The following is a 24253-nucleotide window of genomic DNA, read 5'->3' as shown; positions in this document are numbered from 1 at the left end:
CACAGTGGCCCTGTGATGCCAGCATGCCCCTTCCTCTCGGGGGGGGGGGCGGCCCATGCCACGCCACAGAGCCCTCTGCCCAACACCCCCCCCGACTCCCTATGACCAGAACCCCCCCAGACCCACTCTGCCCAGTGCCCCCCAAGACCTCCCCCAGAAATGCACAGCACCCTGCACAACACCACCCCTGCCTAGCACTCCCCTGCCCACAGCCCCATCACAACTGCCCCCGACTCCCTATTGCCCCAATACACACTTCTTCCCTGCCCCCTTACAGCCCAGCACCCCAATCCCCCGGACTCCCCAGAGACTCACTCCCCCATGCCCTGCCTCCTGGCCGCACTCACCGGCCCTGCTGGGGGCGGACTGTGTCTGCTGGGCTGAGCTGGCAGCGCAGCCAGGGCTGGTCCTGGGGCCGGGAATTGCTCTGTCCCTTCAGGAGTGGTGCGATCAGCCAGGCCAAGGCCTGCCCCAGATGCACTTGCCTGGAGGGGCCCAGCCAAGCCCCCGACACTGTCTACCCCTCCTCCCCAGGCTGAGACTGGCCAGGCGGCTCAGCTCTGGGGAGACAGGCTGGGCCCCACAGGCCTGGAGCCAGAAGTGCACTGGTGTCCTGCCAGGGGGCAGAAGGGAGCAGAGGGTGGAGTCAGGGGGCATGGAGGAGTTCTTGGCCAGCCGGCAGGCAGGCCAAGAAGAGCAAGTGGTGGGTGTGGGAGGAGCGGGGTCTCAGGGTGCAGTGCAAGTGGAGTAGGCCGGGGTCCCTTCTGAGCATGGGCCCGGCTCCATGGAGCCACTGGTGCCATTGTAAACCTGGCACTGGACAGGGGATGGGTGACTGTGTGATTGACCGTGCTGTTCATTCCCTCTGAAGCACCTGGCAGTGGCCACTGTCAGAAGACAGGACTCTGGGCTAGATGCACCATTGGTCTGATCCAGTAGGGCCGTTCTTATGTAAATACACAGTGTGATAAGAACCATAACAGGAGTTTTTTAAAGGGAAGAGCCAATAAAATGTTTCTCCTTGGCTCTGAAAGTTGTTAGAATCCAAATATGTTAAGAAGAAGACATTAGTCCTATATGGTATGGGTGTGAGCTACATCAGAGACAAATGGGTGAAATCCTAGCTCCATTGAAGTCAATGGCAATGCTCCCATTGAGTTCAATGGGGCCAGGATTTTCAACCAGACTCTCTGCTTCTGCATTCCAGACCTCAAAGTCATCCAGGATGCTCCATAGTTTTGTAATTCAGGGGGCTGGTGGCAGACTGTTCTCAGAAAGGGGGCTCTCAACCCTGGAATATACCGCTCTGCTGGTCCCTGAGAGTTTCAAACCTGCCTAAGGGATTGAGAGACACAACTCATTAATTTCTATTTGAATTGTGCATCTAAACCCCCAAGGCTGCTTGGAAAATCTCTATCTCCGGCTTTGTTCTGGTGAGGTGAGTGCCAGTTTGGGTGGGTGGTGTTCCACTATGACTCTGTATTGCTTTAGGGTTTAATGTGATTGAATATTGTGTACATGTGCCTAGTAGTACTGATAGGTGCATTGAGCATATTGCAATTAAATTACTAAATAAACAAAAACATGGATGGGAGAAAGTGACTCAGAAATGTCCAATTTCTTTGTCAGGACAATTCCTACCAGAATTTAGTTAACTATGTTTCTTTTATATATTGAAAGGAAAAGACATAGCAGGCCAAAGTCATCCCTGGCGTAACTCCACTGGCTTCAGTGGAGTTACTCCACAGGTGAGTTTGGCCCAGTATGCTTGTGATTAGATATGAGGAGGCTGTGTTATTCCTATTGGGTCTGATCCTTCAGTCCTCACTCAGGCAAAACTCCCATTCCAATTGCTGGGAGTTTTGCTCAGGTGAGAGTGAGAGAGTTTGGCCAGTTCTCTACTAGTAGCCAGTGGATTAACTCTCAATAAACATTCATCTCCTAAGAATCCCTGCCTTGTGTTACATGAACTCCCATCTCCCTTTGCCTATTCCATTTGGTTTCAAAGTGAGGCGTGATCCTATGGAATTTCATTAACTACAGTCACTAGCTGCACTTCAGTATTTTTCATAGTAGCACCCAAGAGTCCATTGGTTAAAAATCTCAAAAACATATACAAGGTAAGGATCCTTAATACAAAGTACAGTTTACGGCAAGGAATGAGATTTCAGTGGCCCGGTTATCTACAGTTGCCACAAATATTGTCCAGTGATGACCTAAAGTTAATGACTGACGTGACATGAAGTAATAGAAACTTCATCTGAAGAACTGAAATCTGAATGACAATCTGGACTGTGCCCAGTGGGAACTATTATGGATCAGTGAATCAGTAGAAGACACACAATGATGGAAATGGAGTCCAAGCCTTGGTATCTATGGTGCCAAGAGAAATGGAGTTTGATATTTATGAGTATTTATAGAAGAATGAATTAAGTCTAGATGAGGAGTGATTAAGGATGGGCCCAAACCATAAAGCTTAGATCCAGATCTGAGAAATTCAGGTGTGCTGGGATCTGAAGTTTTGATTTGGTCTGTCCTAGAGTGTGGTGCAAGCAATGAAGATTGCATTTTAATCCCAAAGCTTGTGGTGTTTGGATTCAGGAGGTTTGGTTCAGGCTCATCCCTAGTCATGATGTTTGCAGTGACTGCCATGGTACTGAAATGGAGGATGAAAATGTTGCTCTGTGAGACTAAGATCCCTGGATCCACTTTCAATCTACTCCTGAGATTCCCTTGGGAAATCTTTTACTGCTTCAGTGTGCTTACACCTCTCTAGTAAAGGTTTTTTTTCTGTAGGTTCAAGGAAAAAATATACTTGCTAAGAAAATGCGAAATATGTTGCTTCACGCCAGTATAGTCATGGGATAAATATTCTCTATGGAAAGCACAGAGAATATGTCTCATGCCCCACCAATCAGCTGGTCATGTAACTGCTCACATGAAACCCACCCTATTTGGCACATCTCTCATTTAAATCACATTGTCAGTGCTGCCAAAAGAGGTCAATAGGATGCTTAATAGACATAGAAAGAATCTGCCAGTCAGCCAATCCATCCACGTGCTGGCCCTCTTGGTAACATTCACCAAGATAGGCCGTGCTGGTGGACTCGGAATGGGTCACTTGCTTGTTTTAATCAGTGTGACAATCTCAGAATTCAGGATAAACTTTTTTATAGAACTATCCTGAAGAGTAAAAAAGGTGAGTGAGTAAGTGATGTGATTCTGGGCACTGAAATTTTAGAAAGGATGGAATTTAAAATGAGAGCCAAAGAAGCCTTCACATTCTAGCCCAAGGGTTAGGTTAGTGAGAAATAGCATTGTGGTTTTGTTTGTGTTACGCCTATTCTGGTGAGTAGTCGAGCTCATCGTTTGCAATCAGGGCCTCGAAGTTCTGTTTGTGTTTGCCTTTGCTTTTCGATTTGCTACTCGTCCGACTGCTTTCCTTTGCCTCCGACATCTGCTGGTAAGAGAAGCCTTTCTCTTCTGAAGGCTGCCAGTCCTGGTAGTTGTCACTCTCATTAGCATAGGAAAAGCCTTCTTCGACCGAGAATGGGTCAACATCCACATCATAGCGCTGGTATGTGCTCTGATGAAGGACCTCTTCCCGGGCGCTGATCTCCAGTGTGCTGTTCCACATACCGTAGCCAAAGTAAATGAGCAAGCCTGAGGGAGGTGGGGGGAGACACAGAGGGGGTACAACTGTTAACCATCTGAGAAAGGAAACACTTTGGAATAAATAAATGGTGTGTTCTAGTTAGTCAAAGATTAAACAGTTAGAAACAATGATGTTATAAAATTGATACTGTGATGTTACTGCACAGCTCTTTGTCTCTCTATTAGCAATATGGAATACATATATTTTAGAAAAAAGAAAGGGAGTACTTGTGGCACCTTAAAGACTAACCAATTTATTTGAGCATAAGCTTTCGTGAGCTACAACTCACTTCATCGGATGCATACTGTGGAAAGTATAGAAGATCTTTTTATACACACAAAGCATGAAAAAATGGGTGTTTACCACTACAAAAGCTTTTCTCTCCCCCCACCCCACTCTTCTGCTGGTAATAGCTTATCTAAAGTGATCACTCTCCTTACAATGTGTATGATAATCAAGTTGGGCCATTTCCAGCACAAATCCAGGTTTTCTCCCCCCCCCACACACACAACCCCACTCTCCTGTTGGTAATAGCTTATCTAAAGTGATCACTTGTTAAACCCTGGATTTGTGCTGGAAATGGCCCACCTTGATTATCATACACATTGTAAGGAGAGTGATCACTTTAGATAAGCTATTACCAGCAGGAGAGTGGGGTGGGGGGAGAGAAAAGCTTTTGTAGTGGTAAACACCCATTTTTTCATGCTTTGTGTGTATAAAAAGATCTTCTATACTTTCCACAGTATGCATCCGATGAAGTGAGCTGTAGCTCACGAAAGCTTATGCTCAAATAAATTGGTTAGTCTCTAAGGTGCCACAAGTACTCCTTTTCTTTTTGCGAATACAGACTAACATGGCTGTTACTCTGAAATCTGTCATTATGCAAGGCAATATATTTTAGAGTGGTGGGAAGAGAAGAATAAGAAATCCTGTATAGTTGTAAAGACACAGTCACTAGAGTTAGGCACCATTGCTTCCCCCTGGGATATGTAGGTCACATATTTGGGCCAGATCTCCAGCTGGTGTAAATCAGTCTAGGTCAAGGGACAACATTGAAGTCAATGGAATTACACTGATTTCCACCAGCTGATGATCTGGTCTATGCAATATCAGACCTCCAAAATCATGAGATGGGTTTATAAATCATGAGATTTTAAAATAATACAATTTGGATTCTTTTCATTTGCCTTCTGGTTTTTGAACCTCTGGGGTTCACGTTTTCAAGCTTCTCTCTGCAAACACAAGGGCTAGAACTATACTTATTGTTTTAAATGCAAGGTGAAATTCTCACATAGACACACGACTCCAGGATCTGGGACTTGAAGAAAAACATCAAATATCATCAGACTCATGATAAAATCCCCAAACTGCATTTTCATACCTTTATCCACCCCAGCTACCCTTTCTCTTCAGTCTGTTCAGTGTTCCCTGCATTCCCACTGTCTCTCTCATACTGTTCATTGCACAGAGCCAGTATGCTTCACAGTCATAAGGTTAAATATGTTTGATGCTAAAATGATACAGAAATCCTGCCCTCCTGTTGCTGATAGGAGTTTCTTTTCAAGCTTTTCTTTCTCACTCTCTTCTTATGTGACAGTACACAATCTCTGCATCCCACCTACCATGAATGTTTTTTCCAGAAGCCGAGGTATATGGAGATTTAAGATCCTTAATTGGTAATGGATTCAAGAATCCATCTACTGCAGATGTGTTCCTGCAAGAATTTCATCGGCTCAGGTCTGTCTCAGCTCTGGCAGTGGTTGACATCATCATGTGAGATAACAGAGTTCACACACCACTACTGCAAGTCTCACACAACAGCAGAAGTAAAACAAACTGTACCCACTTCAGCTCTTTACCATGGAAACTGCAGGGGAAATAATTAAATTTAAGAGAAGCTGCCTTTCTTTAGTAATTGCCTGTGGCTGGTAACTGAACTGATGCCATGTAAGCCACAGGGGAAAGTTAATTAAATCTAGCAGACTTTGTTGCTGTTTTGAAGTCACCCTTGATTTAAAGCTGCAGAAGGAAGTCATTATATTTGACTGGAACCACAGCTTCTTAAGTGACAGGGTACAGTGTATGGCTATTTCTCCTGAGAGTCAACAAACATTTGTGTGTGTGACCTCCAGCCTCAAAATCATGTGTAGCAGCTACTGCAAAAGAGCTATATTTTGTAAAACAGGCTCCTCCGAGATAGACGTCTCATGTTCCAGGGTGTGAACTGCCTGCAGAGGTCAGGAATAAATTATCTCCCATGAACAACTGAATATGATCACAGAATTTCTGAAGCAACTGGGTGTTGGCCACTGCCAGAAGTAAAGTACAGTAGAGTAGAGGATTGCCAATCATAAGTGTTCAAAAACAAGGAGTCAAGTCCACAAAAAAAGAAAAGAAAAGAAATCATACAATTGACAATCATACACTAGACTTAAAACTTAATAATTTGGGGGTTCTTTTTATTTGCCTTTTATCTTATAATTTCTGAATCTTTAGGTGTCATATTTTCAAGCTTTTCTCTGCAACTCTGAGGCTAGAATCATAAGTCTTGTGATATTTGGTGTTTTTTCTTAAAGCCCCAGCTCCTGGAGTCAGGTGATTATGTGAAAAGCTCAGCTTTCATTTGAAAAAAAAAAAGAAAGTTTCTGTCCATCATGACTGTGGAAAGAAGCTTGAAAATGTGAAGCCTAAAGGCTCCAGCACTACAAGGCAACCCAAAAGACCCCAGAATATATTATTTTTCTTAAATCTCATGGTTTTTAAGCCAATCTCATAATTTTAGGGGGCCTGACACATGCTTGGGGTAGGTAATACTTAAAATACTGAAAATTCCACTGACTCCTGCTTGCATAAGCTCAGAATTTGGCTGTTTTTACTAAAATGCTCACATGAAGCAAAAAGGCTTTCTGTTCCTGCCACTGAGTTCCTCATCCCCAGTCAGTCTGGAGTATTAAAAAATAGATGAGCCAGGGTCCTGGAAATCTCCTGATATGGTTTAAAATTATGGATCCTGCACCACCAGATGGTCTGTTTGTTCATAGAAATTTAATGAAGCTGCAGGTCTGAGCCCTGGGAAGTGCTAGTCTGCACTCAGTCCAATTAAATCCTAAAAATACATCTTGTGAAGCTCTTTTGTGAAGCCCTCTGCTTACTTTACTGCTCAGCTGCACAGGGCTGCTTTGAAATAAAAAAGCCAAAGCAAAACAAATTAAATTGTTTATCACTATTTAGATTCTGGGTGAGTCCTGTGGAGCTACAGAATGTACTGCACTATTTCTGGAGTGCAACAATTACTCAAGTGTGCCTGATTGGGAAGTAGGGAGAGAGAGAGCACCTTTGGGACAGGACTGCTCAGTTCCCAGGGCTCTCAGGACTCAGGGGAACCTCTGGAATTTACGTAATTGACCTCTTTTCCAAAGATTCTGTACAGTTCCCCCTTTCTGAAGAGTACAGAGCAAGAGGGCGCTCTCTCTGCACAATACACTCCCGATCCTGAGGAAGAAGTTGAGGTTTTAGGATTGTCACCTGCCCTCATCTTGGCTTTAAAGCTGAGGTCTTTTTCTTTTCTTTTTTTTAAACCAGAGCTCAGCTGGAATTCCCATCCAGAAGCTGAGAGCACAGGTCAATGCTCCATTGGGTCTGCTGGGCCTGAAGAGGATGACACATCCTCATCTGATGCCAGAGAGAATCAACTTCATCCAGTGAAAGTGAATAAAGTCTCACTTTGTAATTAGGAACATAGAAAACACAGGCACTGCTGTATTGGATAAGACGAGTGGTCCTTGTATCCCATTAGAGATGCTTCAGAGGAAGGTGCAAGATACCCCGTCTCAGACAAATCATGGAATAACCTGCACATAGGAGAAGTTCTTTGCAAGCCCCAGGCAGTTAGTGGCTGTGTTATGCCCTAAAGCATAAGGAGTTATATCCCTTATGCTTATTTTATCGTAATGTAAGGTAAATGTGGCTGTTCTTGTTATTCATACCAATGTGTCATTCTTTTTAGATACTGTTAAGTTCTTGGCTTTGGTTATGCATTGTGTAAAGCAAAACAAGTATTTCCTTTCCCAGTTTTAAATGTGTTTCCAATTATTTCATTGGTGTTCCTTGTTTGAGTGTTATGCGGGGGCAAATAGGAAGCATCTAATGCCCTTCTCTGCACCACTCGTTAAATGCTTCTATCACGTTACCTTCTATTTGTCTGCTTTCTAAACTATAACGCTGCACATGGCGGTCTTTCTGTTCCTCTAGCCATTTCTGCTGTCCTTCTCTGTACCCCTCCTGTTTCTGTTACAACCGTTTAGAAATGAGTGACCAGAACAGAATACAGCATTTTCCTATATCAAGAGCAGAAGGGCTTGTCTTCACTGCAGAGGTAACTTGAGTTGTAAGTTGAACGGAATGTTACTCCTCACTCGAGTCCTGTCCACACACAAAACCCCTTAGATCAAGCATGGTGGTGCTTTCAGCTCTAGCTGGCTGGCCCGTCAGCGGGTATAGGCTAAAATGTCTTACTGCTAACTTGACTCCTTTATAGCATGGATGCAGCTTAGCTCCACTTGAGTGCTGCTAGTCCTCCAATGCCTTCTAACAAGTTCTTCCCCGATTCATCAGGAAAGGCTCAGGGTCCTGCAGAACCATGGCATGTGCCCCCAGGAGTCTTAGAGCCACGCACAAGTGATTGCAGCATCAGTGGAAACACAGCAGCATGAGCGTTGTTTTGCGCTGTGGCTGCACTCCCGTGAGCCAGGCTAACTCAAGAGGAGAGACTTGAGCGTAGCTAGCTCCCGTTAACTCTGCAGTGAAGACGTACCCTAAATGGTGCAGAAGTCTGGCCTGAGATAAGGAATGTTCAATCAACTCCTGATAGCTTGGGAGTGAGCAGAATACACTATTGGTGAAGCTAATTCTTTGGCTTGTTACTTAGGCCTTTTGGAAAAATTGAACCCAAATCTGGGTTCAGTAACTCTTGTGCTGACTATGGTCCTGATCCTGCAATTTGACCCACATGATCCCTTGTGCCTATGGAGAGTCCCACTGAAATCAACAGGACTTTGCAGGCACAAGGGGCCCATCCACGTGGATCGGGGGCTATGACTAGAAATGAGCTGTTACGCTAAGTAACACAAGCTTATCAATTCTGCTATGTGGGTTACCCAGCTATTCTGCAATGAAGAGATCAGGACAGTGCTTAGAGCCAGTTTAATTTGGCTGTGCCCTTCAGCAGCTATACAAGGGAGAATAATTCATTTCACTGAATAAACCAATTTATCTCTAGCCATCTCTCTGGTGCTCTTCTCCTGCAGGACATTCCATCAAACAGCTTCAGGGGTTCATTTATGAGAAACCAAAATCTGAACAGGTACCCAAATTATTTTTGGAAAAAACTATTAAAAACTGGATTTAGGGCAAAGTCTAACTCCTAAAACAGGCAATTTACTTGCTAGGCAAAGCAGCCTCCAAACTATGCAGTGCAGGTGAAAGATCAACTGCTGAAATCTGCCCTGGCCCTGCAGTTCTGTGATGACAGATAAGGGAGTGAGACCCACACAGCTTTCATGGTGGGTGGGACAACCGGTCCCTCTGGATTCTTTTATAAACAGGAAAACCTGCCTGCTGCTGATAACGTATGTGGAGGGGGTTTTCATTGTTGATTGTTTTTCACTTTTAGTCAAATGGAGTAAATTTCTACCAATAAGAGCCGTTGATAAGGCCGGGTTTTGCAGCTGCCAGCTGGAATGGAAATGTTCAAGTGGCACCCAGCGGCATCACTGTGGTAAATGCTGAGCTGCTCTTCTTTCCCATCACAACCCCTGGTAGGGATGATGATGATGAGAAGAAGGCTGCTTGAATTTGGATTGGGCTGACACACGGCGGACAAGCCGTTGGCTCGGATGTCAATCATTGTTCCTCTTTAAAAAAGGCTTAGTCTTGTAAGCAGAATAACACTTAGCATACAACTTCCCAACTCTCGCCCTGTGCCATATGGCCACAGTTGCAATCAGTGTAGGATCCTGAGCTCTGGTTGGATTGGGAAGGGGCTGTTGGCAGGACATTTGGGGCAGGAACAGTCTTTTTGTTCTGAGTCTGTACAGCACCCTAGCACTATGGGGTCCATGACTGGGCCTCATAGGCCCTACCACAATACAAATAATAATATTCCCCATGAGGGGTCCTTTACTCTGGTATTCTTATCCTGCTTTGGTTCTCTATGGCCCAGATTTGTTAATCTTCTGGACATGCTATAAGGCCTGTTTTTTTCCCCTGGACATTTGGAGAGGATGGGCTGGTGGATGTGGGACTGTTCTTTTGATTATGATGATAGTAGGGGGTATTTATAGGGGGGACAAATGTAAATATTTCAGTGGTGGGAGAGGAGTTTATTGCAGAGATGATCATTTTAATGTTGATACTGAATGTCTGAATGTTTGTAGACGTGCCCGGACAGCAGAGTGGGAGGTGGAAAAAAGCAACCATAAATAAATAAATACAAACATAAACATGAATGCTAACCTTTAAGCGCTGGCTTTAAGAGAAGGTGTTGTACGATGGTTAAAGTGGGAGACTGTGAACCAGGTTTCCTGCCTTCTAGTCTCCAGCCTGACACTGGCTCACCCTACAGCCTGCATAGCTGGAGTTGCAGTGTAGTTGGCTGCATAGATGGTCGGATGGCAAGTAAGACCTGGATTCTATTCCGGGTTGTGCCTCTGCCCTGTAGGGTGACCATGGGCAAGGCACTTCACCCCTCTGTGCTTCAGTGTCTCTGTTTGCAATATGAGGATAATGATGCTAGGCCACTTCCCGGGGGTGCTGAATTAATTTGAGTTTTTACAGTGTTTTGGGATCACAGCTGAAGATGCTGCAGAGAATTGTGATATACCCTAGCTGACAACTCAGACTGGTTAGAATGACAGCGTGGCCCAATTTTTCTAATTAGTAAAGTTCCCTTTTTGGGTTTTTTTTGGGGGAATTTATATTGTATTCAAAAAATCTCCCCCAAATAAGGGGAGAACATGGAAAAAAGAAAAAATGGGGACAGAAGAACAGAAAGTAAAGAAAAGGAGGGGCGGGGCAGGAAGAGTGGGAGGGAGGAAAAAGGAGAGTGACATCTAGGTTTCCATCTGCCAGAGAAGTTACTTTTACAGCTCTTTTAAAACAGAGTCACTTAAAAAATCCAAGACTTACCCACAAAACACCAGACAGCAAATCGGAGCCATGTGATTGTGGAGAGCTTCAGCATGAGATAAATATTCACCAACATGGCAAATGCAGGGACGAAAGGGAGACAAGGTGCCATATATGGCAGCTTTTTGGGGTTTTCTGGCTGTTGCAAGATCACAAATACCAATGCAATGATGAGCAGGACCATCAAAACCACCAGGAGAATAGCCCACCAGCTCTTGTCATAGATATAGTCTGCACCGAAAATTATGAAAGAGCAGAAGATGAACATCAGGACGAAAAGTAGGAGCACACAGGTGGTGACAGTGCGGCCAGTAGCTGCAGTTGGGCGATCCATTTTCCCTGGCAGTCCCAGGTGAATCCTCATTGTGTAATAACGTGGCCCTATTAATTTCTTCAGCTTGATGAGGTAAATGTTTTCAGACTCATCTGCCTCGATTCCTGAGGTCATGTCAACTGTGCCATAGTTGGGGTGGTTGATGTTGTAGGTGGGTTTATCTGCTTTCCCAATTAGCATCTCGTTGTCACCCAACGACGGCAGATTTTTTGCACCGCACGTGTTGGTGAGTGCGCCAGTAAACTCCTCCCCTTCGCTCACTGGAGAGCAAGCCTCCTTCTCACAGTCAGCTAGAATCCCTTCCTTCTTCTTGGTGTGTTCCTCAGAGAGGAATTTGACAAAGCCGTCAATGTCGCTCTCTGGCTGGTATCGGAGAAGCAAGACACAAACAGAGACCAAAGTGTAGGCCAGGAGTGTGCCGATGGACATCATTTCTATCAGGTCCCTTAGGCTGACCAGCAAGGAGAGCAGTGCTGCTAGAAATCCTGAGACAATACAAGCCACCACTGGAGTCTCCGTGTAAGAACTCACATGGGACAAGAATCTGGAGTGTGAAACAGTCACAGAACGTTAAAACTGCACACAGTGGAGGCTCCCTGTGACAGTAACACTTACCTGGATGCAAAGCCGCGGTACTGGGGTTTGGAGCTACACTAAGCTCTAGTATAATTGCTTCTCTGGGTAACATTCCAGTGCCTGACCCTCCCAGAGAAGTGGCTATAATGACAAGGGACCTACCCTGAATTTTGGGTAGCTTGTAGCTCCAGGCAATCTCAGTATAATCTGAAGTGCACCTCAGATCATTTAGGGTGAAATTCCCGTTGACTTCAACGAGAGCAGAGCCTTTAACTTGAACTCAAGTCACAAAGCATCAGGGGGCAAAAATAAATGACAGCAAAAGCATGACTCACCTGAAGAGCAGCCCATCACCAGCCATGGCATAAATGACTCTAGGCATTGGGAAAAGGGAGCCCAGCAAGCTCACTGTCAATCCTGCTACAGAGCCGATGGCAACGATGAATTTAGCAGCATAGAATCCGTGGGCTACAAACATTTCCATCAAGGGGGATTCAGAATCAATGGCAGAGTATGGCACCATCAGAGTTAAGATTACACTCACCTATCAAAGACAAAAGAAGACACCGAGGTAGGAGTGGAGGAGTATAGAGGGTTGTTCTTGACTGCAGCTTATATTTCTGCCGAGGACCCACAATGGATGAGATCAGTTTCTCAGTGATGAAAGTCAGAAATATTTAAAATGTGGTTTCAGAAATGGCCACACATCCTATGTTTCTTATATAGCATACTTAAACCATTATTTGCAAAGGACAAAATATGGTCTTCACTGCAGAACAATTATCCAAATGAAAAGTAAATGAAGGGACTTGGCTGGTAACTGCCATGATTAAGGAAAGAGGATAGCCTGGTGGCCTTTGGATAGGTTTTAGGTAAAACAGTTAGAACACCATTTTCCCCCTATGACTCACTCAGTTTTGTTCTATTACCCTGAAGACAGACGTGTGTTTATTTGGATGCCGAGAAGCAGAACAATGCTTCTGCCATTTCTATGCTTGTCACCCCCACCCGTTACTGCCTATGATCTATGGTCTATGCTGACTTGGGCAGTGTCCCAAATTTGTAGCAGTGGAAGTGGTTCCTCTTCCAAAGATGCAGCTTGGGAAATGTGTCCTGCATCTCTGGTGCTCTTCTTTGTTTTGCTGCAGTCTTACACACTGACCTCCCCTTTGTATCGGATGATGTAGATTATGCATGGGGAAAAGACAGGCTGTCACATGCTGTCACATGCTCCATGTAGCTGGCACAGGAAATGGGATCCCCATCAGAATGAAACTATCTGAATCCTCTGCCTGGAAACAACAGACTGGGAGGTCAAAGGGCAGCGACAGAAAGACACTGATATAGTCAAACACATCCACAGCTGATGTAGTCATGCACATCCACCAGAGAAGGAAACATTTGTTACATGATCTCACCGGCACATTATCTCACTAAAGAAAGCAGCACAGAAGCTACAGGAGAGAAATGTTGTATGTATTTGGTACTTACAGATACATATGCTGTCAGGCACGTGACCAATGAAGCCGTGATCGCATAGGGAATGGAGGTGTTGGGACTCTTAGCTTCTTCTCCGGTGGTGGCGATTATGTCAAAGCCAATGAAGGCATAGAAACAAGTAGCTGCGCCTTTTAGCACCTGCACAAATAATTGATTTAATCAGACACATGAAGGAAAACTAGTAGAATGAGAGATGCCTCCTTGTATTCCCCTCCCCGCCCCCATCAAGGGCTGGAAGATCCACTGTACTTTTACATAAGGGTGAGGACAGAAGGGTCACCAGGGCCATGGAGGCCTCCAGTAGCAGCCATGGAGAAGTTCCATTACCAACGCAGTGGCCTAAAGGGAGGCTTTCCCTTAATACTTCCTCCTACAGAGTTTCCCAGCGCCAAGCCGAATTATTCCTGCTGGGGAGTGGATTTTGGCTTCTGTGAGAACACTGAAATCAGTGCCTAGTGGACCAAATCCTACCCCCCTTTAACGTGAGTGGAAGTCAATAAGCCTATGTAAAGCAAGGCAGATGTGGTTCAGAGTGTATCTAAGTTTTCAAACATGGATGCTTAAGCTAAAGAACCCGGTTCCATTTCAACTGGACTTTTGGACACTTAAAGGCTGATCTGAGTGCCCAAACTGAGCCTTCTGATTTGGGGCCTGCACCTGGGAGAACCAAGAATCCAATAATTTAATCTAGTGCTTCTCTTTCAACATGCAGCTTGAACATCATGCCATACAATGAAATATCTAGAAATAAAAGAGCATTCAATAAAATTAAAACAAAAAAGTTAAACCAAGGCTAGGAGAGCCACTGGATTTGAGAGTACTCAGATTGTTCTCCACCCTTTGAGGCAGGAGGCCCTGTGCCGTTTGCAGACTGGTGGGGTTTGGGTTTTCACTAAAAGAGAGTCATCTGCAACAGACTAATGCTTGACACAGATCTGTAGTTATGCAGCCCCTGAATCTATTGACAGATCCTGACAGTGACAGATGAGACAATTAACCAGTTTTATATAGTCACTTGCTTTCATGCTATTAGAATCCAAATCTGATTAAATTAATAGGGATTTGTAACATTCTCACACAGTACATATTAGCAAACTTTTTAATGTGACAGCAAAATGTGCTGATAGACGGATCAGAATAGATGTAATCAGATGTGTGGAGCTTTCAAAATAACTTCTGTTTTGTATGGAAACTGCAGCTGGGCTAGCAGCACCCACTGGGAACCCTTGGATGAAGAATTATTTTTACTGTTAAAATATTTTGTGTTTATTTTCTTTAAATATACAATATTATCAAGGACAGTTATCAAACCAAGGAAACAAACACTGAAGCTTGTGCAATGGCTGAAAATTACAAATAAATGGCGAGTTGTGATTCAAATGGAGAGCAACTCTTTATTTAAATACAGACATGGAAAGAATTTGCCTTGGCTTTCTGTAAGGTATTTTATGCAAGACTGACAAAAAAGCTAATGATTTTAAAGTGTTGGTATCTCAGATAGACACAAGAAGCGGGTTAGTTTGCAATGTCTGTCTATCTATCTATCTATCTATCTATCTATCTATCTATCTATCTATCTATCTATCTATCTAGCAGTGCACTAGAGGGTAAAATTCACCTCTCTGCAGAGGGCCTCTGCACCACTTAAGCCTCATTTAAATCCTATTTTAAAGGACTTAACTGGCCTCATTGAGGCCTCATTGTGGCCCTCTGCACAAGAGTGAATTTCACCCTAAACACAGAGACTGCATGATTATTCTTACAAAATCTAAATTGGGGGCCCAAATTTAAGCTGATCCAAAACCCATTTGATGGGAAGGTTCCCATTGACTTCAATGGGCTTAGATGAAGCCCCTTATCCCTTTAAATTCTGTACTTTTGCCTTGAGTCTTTCATAGGTTTGAATACAAGAGAAATGGCTGTTTTTTCTATTTCTCTTTGTTTATTGTTCCTAATATGTGGTGTAAAAAGGCCAAGCAGCTTCAAAAGATAAATGTAATATATGCCCTCAAGGGGGCTTCTTTCTTCTCTTTAGGTTTTATCTAGCAGAAAATATTGATTTATTTAAGAGAAGAGGGAGGAAAAACATCAGACAGCCCAGGATCCTCTCTGATAACCAAGAATCTTGGTTTACTTTACTTTCTTGCTTATTTTTCTGTAAAACCTTATGGAGTTGAGCAGTGTAAATCTGAGAAATTATCTTGGCCTTAGTCCAGCCGAGATATTTTCAGTCTCTGCTCATCCTTGGATAAAAACCAGTTCAAGCAGGCTGAAAAAGCCAAATCTGTCCAAATTCTCAGTAAGCTGTGAGCTAACATCCATAAAATAAGAACTGGCAGGTGGTATTATGAAGTGCACAAAACAAACAGCTTAGAACATTTTTACTAAAGACCAACCAAAACAAATATCAGTATGTTTCCCCCTCTTTATAGAAACTGCACTAGCCCTCCCTTAACTCCTTTTCTGTCCATGGCTACTGTATTTTGGAATAACATTATAACAACATATCACTTCAAATGGCTGGCTCTCGAGCTTAGAGTTATGAAAAAGTTCTAAGCTGATTCTGATGGAGTGGGGGAAGACTGGACCACAAGTGACTTTTTCAAAGACAGGCAAAGGTTGTCATTTGGGATTTGGTTATGCAGATACAAAGAGGGTTTGGATCTAGATCCCAATATAGACCAACTCACCACACTCAGCTGGGAGAGAGCAGGGCTTCAGTAAAACACCTTGGGTAAAAGGTTCAAAAGCACTTAAGTCACTTGGATCCTGATTTCCATTGGAAAAAAAAATCAATGGGATTTTGGTTCCTAAACCACTTAGGCACTTTGGAAACTCTTACTCTTCAGCTTATTGCTGTCAGTCTAGCAGTTTGAGGTGGGTCAGGGTTTGGTCTCTGGATCAGAGCTGGGACCTGGATTCTGTATGGTTTGGACTCCCACGGTTTGAGGGGGTTTGGAAGAATGGTCCCCGTTTTGGCTCATCTTTAATCTTTTTGAAAGTCCTTCAGTTATTGCCCTGTAAATCTGTCTCTGGGAGTTCAGTATACAGCAGCGCTGGCCCTCCCTTTAGAGAGCTCAGACAGCTCCCTCCCCACCACTGACCAGACTTCCCCTCTTTCTCAGATGTACCCACAGTGCACAGAAACTACCTCAGCTGCTCCTATTTACCTGTGCTCTACCCCCTCTGGCTGTGGTGGCCCTCCCCAGACTCCCCAGTTTATCAGGCCTTGTGACCTCTCTCCATGGCCCAAGGAGCTAGGAGATGAAACCAAAGTGGTGCTTTCTAAGAAGGAAGCAGGGGAGGGGAGGGTGGCTAAAGACTTCTGTTGTTACATAGTCTGAGGGGCAATATGGGCCAGTGACTAGAGCCCTGGACTAGTTGTCAGAAGAACCTGGGTTCTGTTCCCAGTTCTGCCACTGACCTGATGTGTGTGACGCTGGGCAAGTTGTTTCACCTCAGTTTCCTCTCCCAGCGTTTGTCTGTTATGTTTTGTTAGTGCCAGCTCAGAAGAGCTGATAGTCTACCCTGGGGCTCTGATCTAGACTACACTGGGGCTCTGATCTCAGTTGGGGCCTCAATGTGCTATGTAATACAAATAAATAATGATGACCTGCTAGCACAGCAGATGGGAATTGGAGTGGTGTGGCTTATATAATGTGGGCCCTATATGACCAGCTAGGATGCTTCAGTTGAAGACCACTGATGACCATAGCATACCAGATTGTGTGTAAGACACTTACCCCAGACCATCCAAATGGCAAGAACTGCCCTTCAGACCAGTTGTCGCCATTGACAAAGAAAAGCCCAGCGATCATGATAAAGATCCACACTACCAGGTTAATTGCATTGAGCATGTTGTTAAATCCCACAGAGTTCTTCACCCCCATGGCCACAATGATGGTTACAATGACAGCAATAACCAGAGCGAGAAGATCTGGATATGATTCCTCTCCATTCCCTGGACAAACAAAACAAAATACATGTGTAACTTTTCACGCACAGTGAGAGAGAGAGAGAGAGAGAGAGATAGAGAGGACCTCAGGAAAATCCCTTCCCCTGCCTTCTGGATTCTGGAGCAATATAAAAATGTGTAAAAAGAAAAGGAGTACTTGTGGCTGTATGCATCCAATGAAGTGAGCTGTAGCTCACGAAAGCTTATGCTCAAATAAATTGGTTAGTCTCTAAGGTGCCACAAGTCCTCCTTTTCTTTTTGCGAATACAGACTAACACGGCTGTTACTCTGAAACCTATAAAAATGTGTACAGCTGCTCTGATCCTAATGCAAAGGATTAACGGTTATAAGTAATTAATGTGCAGCAGCACCTCGGCTTGCATTAGCTACGATACATTTCAAAGGCATTCACCCCCAAGCTTATAAAATGATTACTAGCTAGGGTCAGGAAGACATTTACCCCATTTCATAGAATGGCACAACAACCAGGTGTCTTGCCATGTTTTAGAACCTTCTTGGGAAGCATTTTGTAAGAACCAGGATACTGGACTATTGGTTTCTTCTAAGTACAGCATTTCCCAGTGCTTTCAGTCATGTGTCAAATTGTTTACTGTGAATGGATTACCATTTTTCATTCAGGATAAAGGACACACCTCCATTCCTTGCCCTGAAGTCAAAGGGAATTGTGGGTGAGCAAAGAACGAAAGTTCAGATCCTAAACTGTATGACCATGCCTCCATTTTCCAAAATCACCTAGTCATCCACTCTGCGAGCCTCCAATTAAAAATGAATCAAACATTAATTTTGTATAAACCGTTTATCAGAACTGTGATCTATTGCTACTCATTAGCATCTGCCACAGAGTAGTACTGGGGCTGCTAGACAAATAGCGAAATCACTGAAATTAACAAGCAGTTACTAGATTTTTGTGCTCCAGGCAGCTGGTTGGTCCCTGTAGAAGGAAATCTAGAAGGTGATGATTAAAAATGGCTCTGCAGCATGGTTCCTGTCTGCGGAAGCCAGGTTGCTGAATCCCTGAACCCTGAAAGCCCTCTACTGGCTTCACAGACTGCCATCTGCGTCTGGTGAGTCACTCGGCATTGATGATAACAGGGGAATGTAAAATTAAACAGCATAATGTATATATTATGATTTGGCTTTAAGACTGCCATTGGCTGGGTGCTCAGAAGTGTTGGATCATGTGTTGTGTATTTCAGTGGGTTTGATCATGAGAGTGCAGCACTGTGCCTGCTTGTGGGTCAAGAGGGCCTTTGCTATAGTCAGCCTGAGCCTGTTTTCATTACCTTACAGATGCAGCCCATCTGATTAACCAGGAATTGGGGTCTGGAGAAGTTGCTTTGATTGCCAGTCTACTAACACTGCATCTGTGTATGCACTTTCTCACCTGCTGCTGTACTAGATTGGAAGTACACTGCTTCAGTTAACAGTTATCTTCATCAACGTGTGTGTACGTGTGTTAGGCACCCCCCCCGAAACCATGTAGTGTTCTTATACCACAGTAATCAGAGAGAACGTTAGCAAATGCAGAGAATAAAACACAGGTTGTTTTCCATCTGATGGGTGTAAATTAGAGATGGGCTCAGGTAGAAGCCCCAAACCTGTTTCCCGCCCAAATTGCAGGGAAGTTCCACTCCAGATGCAGTTCCCAGCTTCACCCCTTGAGCCTGTCTCTAAGACAAGCTGAACTAGAACCCTGGATTGGAAGAAGCCAAGCTCTGAGACTGTTTGCATTTAGAGCAAAACGTGCTGCTTCAAACCCATTGCTAGTACCAATAAAATGATTTATTCTGGCCCCTCTGACGGCATCAAAGAATGCTCCCTCCTGCCAACGAATGTTTTCCAATTGTGTCACCAGATGGAGAACTCCTCAGGGGTGAGTGAGCCAGGCTACGAATTCCATCACTAGCGCAGGGCAAAGCAGCCTGCAAAATGCTGTGGAAAGAGTGGAACGGTGAGCACTGCAAACATCAGCTGTTGATCAAACGGGGCAGCGAGAAGGATCCAGGATGAGTGGCACTTGGATCATGTGTTGTGTATTTCAGTGGGTTTGATCATGAGAGTGCAGCACTGTGCCTGCTTGTGGGTCAAGAGGGCCTTTGCTATAGTCAGCCTGAGCCTGTGGATCATGTTCCCTGGAGGCACCTTCCTCAGTTTATCCAACTCTTCTTGTAATCTTTAGCATTCGGGGAGTTTTGGAGCTGGAATCACTAGCGACCCCAGGGCATTTGCAAACACCAGACTCTTTTGAGAGGATCCCGGACTGTTTGGCTTTTTAAATACTGTCTCCACTTTTACACTGTGTTTTGTGACTTTTTAAACTGCCCTGTGTCTGAGCAGCATCCCGTGTATATCAGCAGGAGAGAGTCACTGTGTGAATGAAGGGATTAGCAGCAGTATTTTGACATAGTCACTCACAAAGGTCTTTAACTCCTGGATTAAGGTTCCTCCATCATGAGCCAATGAAGAAACAACAGGCTCCCACTTCCACCTGTTTATCTGCATTAATCAGTAAGGGTCTGATCTTGCAAAGTGCAGATTTCAGTGGAAGTTGAGGGAGCTCAGCACCTTGTAGGATTAGGCCTTAGGTGAGGAGGGAACACTCACCAGGATTGGTTGGCCATTTCAGACATTCCCTCCTGAAAACCCAGCTGTCACAAGACAATCTCAAAACCAGGCCTGGATGAGGCATGGGACAATGTCAGGGTCAGGCCCAGGCCCAGGTTCCATCTGTGCCTGGTTTTTCTCCTAGGTGACTCTATGCTACAGCAAGGCCTGATGGGAAGGGTGAGACAGGATAAAAGACAAGCCCTCCTTCCTGGTGTAAAGAGGGAATGGGACTTGGGTGGCTCCCCCGTACTTAGGGTCTGGTGGTCCCCTGCTGATAGGAAGGTGAGGAGAGTCAAGGGAAGGACAGCAGTGGGGTAAGGAAGCTCTCCAAGGCTGGTGACCTGGCCAGTGCTGGTGTCATTCCCTGCTGAGAAGAAGCTGGGAAGGGAGTCCAGGAAAGATGCTAAGAAGGTCCAGGGTGAGGTAGGGAAAGTTGGATGGAGGAAGCACTGGGAATTGTGAGCAGGGCAGTTTGGAGCGGACAGGCAGTTTGCATGGCACAGGGTCACAGGGCCTGAGTCTGGAGTAGTAGAGAGTCTGGGCTCCCTTACAGTGCCCTTGGGGTGATGGGAAGCCCCTGAAATGAAGGGAAAGGATTCAGAGAGAAGTCATAGCCTTGGGTCGGCCCCTGGTACAAGAGGAGAAAGTGATGCCTGTAATCAAGGAACAGGACTTGCAGGTCGCACAGACCCTAGGCAGAGGGCTGCTGCCCAAGGAGGGGGAGGGACTTGTTTTGGGCAGCTATTAACTGGGCTTTCTTTTGAAAGACTTGTGCTTTAGCTATGGGACCAAAAGCCCAAAAAACAGCCAGAGGAGGGCTCCCTCCAGAGGAGAGAACCAGAACCGCAGAAGGAGGGGACCTTGGGCATGGCAGCACACCTGATGTCAGAGAGGTAAGCTGCCACCTCACTCCAACTCTACTGGGATGCCCGCAAGTAACTACAATAGCAAGACTGCCATTGACAGAGGTAATAGTGAACAGAGCACGCGATCCTTGTCTGATTTCCAAGGAGGTTCCAGTTGCCTTTTAGGTCCCGATTAACACACGTAACTACACATTACATGACAAGAGTATTAGTCTAATTCTTACCCAGTCCATTTAATGTTCCAACACTGTCAACCATCCAGTGGCTGATGGTGTGATTTGCCAGGGAGTCAAACATGCTGCTCAGGGCACTTGCGCCAGCTGCTGTGCCAATCAGGTACTCCAGGATCAGGTTCCAGCCAATGAAGAATGCCACAAACTCCCCAACTGTCACATAGCTGTAGGTGTAGGCAGAGCCTGTGGTTTTCGGGACACGCACTCCGAACTCAGCATAACAAACACCTGTTTAGAAAGCACAAATGGCCATGAGAAAATACAGAGTGCCGGACAAGAAGAAGGACGTTAACTATGGGCTGGGCTGTGCCCAGCCCTTACATGGGTATTCAGTGTAGGGTGGGGAGGGAAATGAGCATGGCCTGCGCAAAGACCATGGGCGCAGTTATCGTCCCTCTGTTCTGCGGAGTGCAGGGACTACTCCTGCCCTAATCCCCTCTGGTGCAGAAAGGAGTAGGAAGGAGGTTGGGCCACAGCTGCTGGCCTGCAGAGCAGGAACATGCTTAGCATGTTCTGGGCACTACCACACGCTACTAATATAACAGAAATAATCCTCCTAGGCAGCTCAGTCTGGCCTCTGAAAGGGTTAGGTGCAATTTTGTGTGTATACTCTCAGCAGGCTTTAAGGCCAGAAGGGACCAGCCAGTCTGACCTGCTCCTAACACAGGCCAGAGATCTCCACCCAGCTCCTCATGATCTCAGGGGCACATGAATTTGGATTTGGGTGGGCAAAGCAGGAGGCTGGCTAGCAGCTGAACACCTGCAAATGCAATCTGTGCATACATATCCCGCGTATATGTGCATGCCAAACGTGTCCTATCTGAGAGAGTGTGGCAACCCCTGGGAGCTCAGAACTGAGTCCATCCATAAGTGCTGCTGGTAAACACACAGCATGGAGGGTCAGGGTCTTAGGCTGGCTCCCGAGACAGATAAATATTTCCACGCATGTAATTCAACCAGGCAAAATTAGATTTAAAAAAAAAGCGAAGAAATCCAGTGGTAACCATCTGCTTCTCCCTTTATCTGTGGGCTACGATAGCTCTGAGAGCTGGGTAGTAATTTACTATGCTGTCTATTGCTTGTACTGAGAATGAGTATCTGGGATAAAGGTCTGAGGAACAGTCGTCAACCCCTACCATCTGCGAGGAGCCGAAAGAGGATATGGAAAGTCAGACGTTTGCCAAGCCCAGGTCTTTGCTGCTGCTGTTAGAGTAATAATAGCCTTAGGCTTTTTAAATCAGATGCTTCTCATGCAGCTTTGGATATAACAGGGATCAGTCAGTCAACCATTTCTGCTGTGTCTCAAGAAGACTAATAATTATGTTGTGAATAAGGGAGAGATGAGGCGGGGAAGAGGGCAGTGGGAGCGACTGAGCAAGTCATGCTAGAACTGCATGACTGTGTATTCCCGTTATTTATTGAGTGATGACTGAGTGCTAGCCCTGTACAAAACCGGCAGAGGACATGGTCCCTGCCAGGAGCTTCCAGTCTAAGGGCCTGATACTCAGAAGTGCTGAGCACCTCAGGCCTCATGACGTCAGTAGAGCTGGGCTCCCTTCTAAGCAGCTATGACTCCCTTTGTGCTTGTTTATGAGCATCTGTAAAAGACAATGAGTGAGAACAAGGAACCATTTTACTCACTTTCCATGCAGCTCCTGTGGTGATGAATCTGGAACTGCAGGGGCAGGCTCTTTAAGAGAGTCCTTGCTCTTGCCGCAACTATCTGTATTCAGTCAGGATGGTGTAACAGAGACAAGGAAAGTCTTTGTCTCCAAGGGGTGTAAGCATTTTTAGTTGAAAATCCATTTTCCATTTTTTTTTTAAAAAAGGGGAGGGGGAGGGAAATTCAATGGAAAATTTTCAGCCAGCCCTAATAAACAGTTCAAAACACCATCAGCAAACCCATAGACACCTCCACAAGCACATTACACATGCTGCCAGACCTTGGTCACATGGTATTCTACCAAAGACTATGATGCTCTGAGGCTTGTGGAGGGTTGTTCTTCAGTTCCTCTAATGTGGGTAAGATATTACTGACATGTTGCACTTTATGTGCAGCAGCCCAGCTGTTAATTGTGGGCTATCTCAGATGAGCCATGTACCATGCCAAAGAAAACAGAGGTTTAAAGACCAGCTGCCTTGTAACCCAGGAATGGGAAGTGCTATATAAAAGCACTTCCCATTCCTGGGTTACAAGGCAGCTTTATATATATATAAAGCGGCTCAGTGGTGTCTTTGCATGAACCGTATGACAGTGTAGTAGTTTTCGTGGAGATAGAATTCTCCCTTCTTCCTCATCCAGCCCCAAACCATGCGGATTCTACTTTCCCCCCAAAAGTCTTATTCCTAGACTCTATTTCCTAAGTTCTTTTCTGTATATTACTAACCTTAGCAATATACTGCAATGCCACCAGTACCTGTGGGCCTTAAATGTGTGCACAAATACTAGTCAAGCTAACCGGTGTCCTGTTTGTGCATGAGGGCAGAAATGGTTTATTTGTATTTCTTACAGGCCCTTACCACCACGGTATTGGAGGTGCCCTGTGTATGGTTAAACAGAGACCAAGGCCTTAGACAGATCCATATTCCATGAGAACCAGCATCCCCTTCAGGAGGAGGAATAGGAATGCCATTGCCAGCAGGCTAGGTGAGAGGGGAGGCAGATTCAGCAATTATGAAAAAGCCTGGACAAAGCAGGGCACTTTATGGTTCTGTCTGCAAGTGGCCAGGTTTGGGCTCAGATCAGTTTCGGAAGGGAGCAAATTCCAGAGAAGCGGGCTTGCTGCTGAGGATGCCCTAGGCCCATCCGAACAAACACAGGTTGAGTGGCAGTCTCTGACATTTAGGGCTTTGTAGACGGTGACCAGAACCTTGAATATCGATGGAGGGGTTTAACTGTGAGCCACCAATGGAACTCTGAGCACAGACATCCCCCTCGAATACATGTACAGGCAGACACAGAGGGTGCATGTGTGTCCTCTACGGCAGCAGATTACTGGGGCTCTCACCGATTCAGTGCTATTCTCTCTCTCTTACGATGGGCAAGCTGTTATTAACCCCACTTAGACTAGCAGCACTGGTGCCACTCTTGCTGCCAGAACCTTATTGCTGCAGAACATGCTTCCAACTCAACTGTTTTATTCCAGCGTTTACTGTTTCATAAGTAGTTACATGCCCTTGGCCAAGCACTGGCCAGGCTGTCTGTCACAGGGTACTCTTGGTAGCCCGGGGGCACTGAAGAGGCTGCAATACTGGGAAGACTGCAAGCTTGAGTGAAATTAATTGACCAGTTTCTCTTGGCATTGCTGACACCTGGGTGGT

General features: G+C 45.3%; 1 protein-coding gene across 3 annotated transcripts in view; it reads right to left on the bottom strand.

Moving 5' to 3' along the window:
* Positions 1–284: 284 nt before the first annotated feature.
* Positions 285–24253, bottom strand: part of SLC7A14 (solute carrier family 7 member 14) — a 64950-nt gene continuing 40981 nt past the window's right edge. For all 3 annotated transcript variants that reach the window (XM_007055489.3, XM_043522496.1, XM_043522497.1), the window contains 6 exons: positions 20924–21160; positions 16994–17211; positions 13242–13388; positions 12086–12294; positions 10841–11718; positions 285–3663 (listed from right to left, as the gene is read on the bottom strand). In XM_007055489.3, the coding sequence (XP_007055551.1) occupies positions 3341–3663; positions 10841–11718; positions 12086–12294; positions 13242–13388; positions 16994–17211; positions 20924–21160 (2012 nt within the window). In that variant the 3' untranslated portion in view covers positions 285–3340. The remainder of the gene's footprint in view (positions 3664–10840; positions 11719–12085; positions 12295–13241; positions 13389–16993; positions 17212–20923; positions 21161–24253) is intronic.

The sequence above is a fragment of the Chelonia mydas genome, chromosome 9 (genome assembly GCF_015237465.2).
Source record: "Chelonia mydas isolate rCheMyd1 chromosome 9, rCheMyd1.pri.v2, whole genome shotgun sequence".
Taxonomy (NCBI): Eukaryota; Metazoa; Chordata; order Testudines; family Cheloniidae; genus Chelonia; species Chelonia mydas.
Note: the sequence above shows the minus strand (reverse complement) of the source record. Positions and strands in the feature narration are given on the sequence as shown.